General features: G+C 35.5%; 1 protein-coding gene across 1 annotated transcript; it reads left to right on the top strand.

Moving 5' to 3' along the window:
* Positions 1 to 1,804: 1,804 nt before the first annotated feature.
* On the top strand, positions 1,805 to 6,626 carry LOC130553644 (uncharacterized). The gene is made up of 13 exons (XM_057332723.1): positions 1,805 to 1,820; positions 1,948 to 2,049; positions 2,141 to 2,373; positions 2,466 to 2,638; positions 2,730 to 2,823; positions 3,138 to 3,485; positions 3,634 to 3,751; positions 3,845 to 3,936; positions 4,126 to 4,243; positions 4,475 to 4,570; positions 4,795 to 4,962; positions 5,196 to 5,369; positions 5,851 to 6,626. The coding sequence occupies exons 3-13, from the start codon at positions 2,296 to 2,298 to the stop codon at positions 6,114 to 6,116; spliced, it is 1,725 nt and encodes a 574-aa protein (XP_057188706.1). The 5' UTR covers positions 1,805 to 1,820; positions 1,948 to 2,049; positions 2,141 to 2,295; the 3' UTR covers positions 6,117 to 6,626.
* The last annotated feature ends 324 nt before the right edge of the window (positions 6,627 to 6,950 follow it).

Below are 6,950 nucleotides of genomic sequence, written 5' to 3'. Positions count from 1 at the left end.
GTTACGGCACAGTACCCACCCTCGAACCATTACCATGTTTTTACCACACTGACTGCAGTTCAACAATGTCATGCGTATTAAAAGCATCCTTATCACAACCATTACCGTGCTTTTACCACAGGAGCAACAGTTTAATCTGGTCATGTTTAGTAAAAGCACGGTTATCATGACGCTTACCATGCTTTTACCTGAGGAACTAGTTTAACCTTGTCATGTGTACTAAACGCACGGTTATCACAACATTTACCATGCTTTTACCACAGTGACCGTAGTTCAACCCTGTCATGTGTAGCAAAAGCACTGTTATATGAACTGATCATGCTTTTTATACAAAAAATGTAATTCTCTATTTTTTTTGTCTTGCAGTTACTTGCAGATCATACACTCCTCAATCTACACCGGCTACAAAAATCTTTAAACCAACGGTTCTTTTAAGAGCCATCTCTTCTCTTGCCTAACCCCTACTCACTCTCTCTCTCTCTCTCACTCTCTCTCACACACGCACACGCACACACGCACACACACACTCACACACACACACACACACACACACATTTATTCTCTCTCTTTCAATCTCATTATACATATTACTTGTTTCTTCTCTTGTTCACCATGGCATTTTGTCAAAATTCACAGTCAGATTTTGATCAACTATGTCAGGAAGCTGAGAGCATTTCCAGAGAGCTTGAACTAAAAGCTATCAGCGCTAAACATTACAAAGCCACCAGGGAGGCTGAATAGTTTCTTCAAACATTCACCCCTCCACAGGTATTGTTGAAAACATTCAGTTAGATTTTTGATGTAATACTGTATATATATATATTTTATAAACCTTTTCTTTTAATAAACATTATTTTTCTCTTTTAGCTGAAAAGGAAGACCAGAAGGGCTTGTGGAACTCATGTCGAAGCAAATGTATTTGTTCAGAGGGATGAATTTGGGCAACTTGTGCCTAAACGGAGAAGAAAAAAAGCTGCAAAGGCAGTCACTTCTGATGGTATGTCTTGTTACCCATGAACAAACATGATGTTGTATTTTTCATAGCATTTTTTTCATAGTATTTTTTGTATGTCCTAAATAACAACATTTCTCCTCTGATAATGTATAGCACATTTTGTACCTCTAGTGTATATTTCTATTAATCTCTTATTTATTTATAGCTGCTACCATCAACAAACCAGCTATGCTTTCTAGGCAAGAAGACTTTGACTACAGTGAGTATTTAACACCAACTGTTTTCAGGCAAACTAGTCATCTAGCTTTAATATTGACTTTTTTATTACCCACTCTCGTAAGGTGGGATTCCATCTGTGTCAACACACAATATTTCACCAGTTGTTGAAGATATAGGTGTGTAGATGTTATATTTTAACGAGTTCTAAGTATCATTATTTTTTTCTTATGCTCTAACATGTGATATTATGTTTTCTGTACAGAAATTCTTCAGCGAGAGGTTGAGGAGTTGTTAGCTAATACGGAACACATTCAGTGCTCAAATCCGTCTTCCTCAAACACTTGGTCAATTCGGATGGACCAAGATAAAAAGAAATGGGCAGCTATAAGGCCAGAAATGGTTGAGGCTTTATTGACAAGGGAGCATACAAAAGTCAGCAAGTGCCAGCACTGCAGCCTCAAGCCATCAGTTATCCGATGTAAAAACTGCATTCAAAAACAGCTGTACTGTGGGGACTGTGACGTTATGGCACATCAAAGTAAACTTCACAATCGAGAGACATTTGTGGAGGGATTTTTTAAGTCCATATCCCCAACAACTTAGGTGAAGTTGGACGTTGAAGGCCAGTTCCATTTCGAGGAACAGGGTATGTATTTTAATCGTTTATATTATAAAACTTGGAAACTTGAATCTGTCGTGTGAATTTCCATGTGCCCATAATGATGTTATGAATAATAAAGATTGAATTTTAATTTTTTGCACTTTGCTTTTAGATTGCTTTTTGCCTGTTGAGGCACCTGAGCATATTTGCAACTGTCCTTCTGACTCCATTGTGGTATCAGCAGGTAAAAGGGTAATTCTCATAGCAATTGATGGTGAGTCCAGTATAAAATGTAGTTTTTTTATCATTATTAATAAGATTTTTTTTCTTTGTATTAACAATGTACTTTTTAATTGTTTAAATAGGGAGCTACAATGTCGTCTTGCCACACTTTACATGTGCTGAGTGCCATACGAGCAGAAACACCAGCATCCCACTTTTAATCAAGTCTGGTTACTGGCCTGCAACAGCAAGCTGTGACACACTATATAGAATCGATGTGTTAATCTCATATGAACACATGAAGCTGACTGCTCCAGGAATGTCTAGACTATCTTTTACCAGTTTGCTGGAACAGCGAACACAGTTTTTTGACCGAGTATTAATTTAATGAATTACTAAATTAGTTATTTTTTTACTATCTGTGAAGGTGTCATTTCTCATGTGGTTTGTCATCTGTTTTGTTCCCAGAATGGAAAGATCTGCTTAGATGCTTTTCAAAAAAGTTTTTTTGAATGGAGATACTGCCAGTTTGAAATTGATCAGCTCTGTGGACTGAAAGTGTTTGACTGTCCAGCCTGTTCTCCATTAATGCTTGCCATGTCAGTAGATGGTAACAGGAAAATGTATCGCTTTAAAAGAGGGTAAGTGAATTTGTATATTTGTCCATCAAATAACATTTCATGCCAACCTATCAACTTTTTGTTGAATAACTACATATGTAATTATTTCAAGGGCTGAAAACCATGGCCTGTTTACAGGTGTCTTTATCTGTGAGGATGAACAGGTTTCCAAATTCGTGGACTACATTAATGCTAAAACAAAGCATGTAGGTTGTAATGTTGTTTTGTCTTAAAGTTTTCTTATGTTGTATTTCTGAAACAAAAATGAGCTATTTATGTTATGCCATGAATTATATTCATAACAAATTATATTCTTATCCGTAATCTGGCCAATGCCATGAATTGTCATGTGTTCATCATGCTTTTCAACTGCAGTAAATTAACAATTCAGAAAAACTATTCATTTTAAATTTGTCAGTCTGATATTATATATACACTTTTTTTACTTTAATAGAGGGACTGTAGATTTAATAATCTACTTAATCACACTGTTTTCCTTTAATTTGATCAATTTTGATAGACAGTTGGAAAAGGGGTCTGTGGATCGAGTCAGTGGACTGCAGCACGGGAGTCCTTGCCAAAGAAAGCCAACAAGCTTGATGAGGAGGGGATGGAGGTGGCTGTCTGCCGACATGGTGTGCTGTTGAGAAGCCTTAACATGATGAGGGGGGAAATATTTGCATATCCCTTGTTTCTGCAAAAAGAGCTGTCCTCAAGGAATGTGCAGTTCATGTGCACTGATGTAATATGCAAGTATTGGCCTTACCTGCAGAGAGTAGTTAATGATTGTCCAGAGCTCTCTCCTCTCCTGGATATGAAGCCTTTCTTGTCAGTGATGCACGCAAAGGCACACGCTTGGAAATGTGAGGTAAACTGTTTTTCAAAACATTAATGTACCAGTTTGTGACCTTGGTTTAATTTTTTATTAATGTTCAATAACATAATAAAGTTCAATAATTCCAAAACACATGAGTTAGGTGTTTAACCCCCTTACTTTTTTGGTCTTCATACACAAGATTAAGTGGGGTGGTCGAAACCAAGAAGGAGCAGACACCACCCTGGGTGAAGAGGTTGAACAAGTGAATAGCTTCTTATCAAGAACCGCTATATGCAGTAAATACATGACCAAAGGAGGCAAGTGTATTTTGAAAGAATTTCTAATTAGAAGTTATCAAAATCAAGTTAAAAGTACTTGCAAATTTTTTATTTATTCTATCCATTTTTTAGCTAGAGCAGACATGACTACTATCCAGGCCATGGCATGGAACCAACGCAAAATTGAGAACCTTGGGAAAGTGCTTTCTCGAAGATTAATACAGGTTTGTGATGACAACAAGTATGCAAATAGTATAGAAAAAACTTGGAGAGTGAGAAAAAAAAATCAAATCATGCTCATTTTTAAATAATGTTTATCATGTCCACGTTTTTGAAAAGGAGTATTAATCATGTATGCAGTATATGGCATTAGTCTTTATATTGTGTTTTAATTTACTTCTGTTATTCATCAGACAAAAGCAAAAATTCAGGAGGAGTCCTTAAAACTGGATGCAATTAAGACAGAGTTGGCAGTAACAGATGACAACCTTAAAGACTGGATCAGGGAAATCACACAGTGGGCTGATACAGGTAAGCATGTTGTAGATTACCTTAGCACTATACTTTGTTTTAGCCCTTTCAAAAAACAAAACATTGACTCACTGACTTTGGTGTTATGTATGGTTTATTTTTTCATTTTATTATCTTATTTCCCCAAATGCCCTGCTTTACTCAACCATTGATAATGCGTTTAATTTTAAGTTTTATTCAATTGTTAAAATTGTGTTCAATAGCATATCTAGCATATGTTTTACATTTTAGAAGAGAGCACAGGAAGCCAGCAGGGTCTGCAGAAGAAGATTGAGACTCTTTATGTGAGCATCAGACAGAGGAAGCAAAATCTTTACAGACAAACAGGTTAAAACATTTTCAAGCTTTTAACAAAATTTTAACCCTGGGTACCACTAACCTCAAGTTCATATGTTTTGGCTAAATTATACTTTGATTACTCATTCATTCATTTTTAGCACTCATTATGTTAAAGCATTATGGAATATACAAAGTAAAATTGTATTTCTAAATGTCCATATAACATTAAAGAAAATACTGTTCAGAATGTGACAATGCATTTGTCTTTTAAGATGGGAACAAGAGAAGACATAAACTTCGCAGAAGGATTTTGGAGGAAAAAGACAAATTTATTGCAGCTCTAGATGAGTACAATAGGGCAGCGCCTGAAAAACTGCAGTCAGCTGATACAATTCTGGCATCTGAGAGTTATGCATGGCCATGGCTGCTGGATGAGCATGGTATGTCTTGTTTGTCATTCAAAATTTTGTAAAAAAAATGTAATGTACTGAACTATAATGTTAATGTATTGTGGCTTACCTGCTTAAAGGGTATATTATGTTTATTGTGCAGACGTTTATTTTAGATTTACATGCAAAGGTCAAATAAATTTTTTATTAATTTATCATTTATGTTTGTGTAAAAATAAACTGATAAACTATTCATGTCATTATTTTTGAAAATATCTTCACAGATAATCTTATCACCAAAAAAAAAGCTTTTGATCAACTGATGCTGTTCAAGCGACTTAAGGAAGAGGAGTGCATTGTTCTTAAAGAGATAAAGAATCACTGGAAAAGCCTCAAAAGAGATTTTTCTGTTCTAAATGACCTTTCAAGGGATGTTGCTGTTTATGTGAAAAAGAACGGTATGTTTTTCATACTTTTTGATTTATCTTTTGTACAGAATTGTAACAATTTTGTCCATAATATCTTACTGTTTAAAGGGATAGTTCACCCCAAAATTTAAATTGTCATAATTGTTTCATCCTCTTGTCATGTCCAACCTGTATGACCTTCTGTCTTCCACAGAACACAAAAGAAGATATTTTGAAGAATGTTGATAACTGGCACCTATTAACTTGCATTGGTGTTGTGTCCATACAATAGGGTGAATGGGTGCTGCCGCTGTTTGGTTACCAACATTTTTCAAAATAGCTTTTGTGTTTTGCAGAAGAAAGAAAGTCATACAGGTACAATTTTCATTTTTGGGTGAATTATTTATCTGATGCAGTTTTAGCTGCTGCTTCCTACTGGTAAAAAAAAGTCCATTGATGTTCTAAATTCTGCAGAACATGCAGATTTAAAATTACAAAATAATTTATTTTCATTTTTTTGTGAAATTTACAGACCAGGACTGTTGGCTTTCTGACAGTGGAGTTCTAGGACTTACTTCCCTGCTTAAGAGAAAACTATACTTCCTGAGAGATTACATGTCCTCTGTTCGTCAGCTGTACTGTAGTGTGCTAGACAACAGTTGTGAGCTGTTTGGAAACATAAATGATGATGAGTACCTCAGAGAAATTGACATGGATGAGGAAGATATCCAGTATGGTTCTGATTATGAAGATGATGAGGAGGAGGATAAAGAAGAGGAGGAAAATGAAGAGTCATAATTGCTCAGGGACTACAAAACTACAGTTGTGGTCCACTACTCTAATGGTAGCCAAATGAATACATGGCTAGAATGACAAAGACAGTCTCTCCTAAATAGTTAATAATATGTCCCGCTTTACTTAATCACAACAGTATGTCACTTATGTTTTTAGGTCTGAGAAAGAAATTTGAAAATGGTCAGTATTGGTTACATTACTTATTGTCTCACTGAAATAGTGCATTGACCTTTTATTCTCTAACATATTCTTCTGTTTGTCACTTATATAATTGATGTTTTACAATGTTGCTAGATTTAAATTCACAATTCTTTTTAAATGGCTTGTTGTAACAAAATGTTTTCTTGTCTTTTTATATTGTCTTTGAAAAATAAAATAACCAAATTAATTTCATAACATGTCAACCAGTTTTTTAATGAACTGTACAGCATGCATGTACTGTATGTTTACTGTGACCAGCATGTTAAAAGGGTGTCTGGACTTCATTGCTCTAAGACCAATATATGTAATAAAATATCTACATATTTGTTTCCATCTTTGCCTTCATAGACTTACACATGCATGCAACGCTGATTGACTTATGTATTTAAAACAATATATAGCAATTTATTCATTAACCGTTAAAAATAAGATCTTGTAATAAATGGCCATATATTGTATGGACAAATACGCACGACTTCTCATGTGCTTGGTGTGTTCTGCATCGCTGCGCAGACCGATCAGCATATGACATCAAAGTACCCCGACATCAGACTGTTCTGCATGCTTCCGAATCGCTCTCGCGGTACTTTGATGCCAAATGCCGATCGGTCTGTGCAGCGCTGCACTAGGTCAAAC

Source organism: Triplophysa rosa, linkage group LG4, assembly GCF_024868665.1.
Source record: "Triplophysa rosa linkage group LG4, Trosa_1v2, whole genome shotgun sequence".
NCBI lineage: Eukaryota > Metazoa > Chordata > Actinopteri > Cypriniformes > Nemacheilidae > Triplophysa > Triplophysa rosa.
Note: the sequence above shows the minus strand (reverse complement) of the source record. Positions and strands in the feature narration are given on the sequence as shown.

Excerpts from the sequence above, each read along its gene's own strand:
- LOC130553644 (XM_057332723.1), top strand. The coding sequence starts at position 2,296 with ATGAAGCTGACTGCTCCAGGAATGTCTAGACTATCTTTTACCAGTTTG. Across the intron at positions 3,752-3,844 it reads TAAATACATGACCAAAGGAG|CTAGAGCAGACATGACTACT; the intron begins GCAAGTGTATTT and ends TCCATTTTTTAG. Across the intron at positions 4,963-5,195 it reads ATGGCTGCTGGATGAGCATG|ATAATCTTATCACCAAAAAA; the intron begins GTATGTCTTGTT and ends ATATCTTCACAG.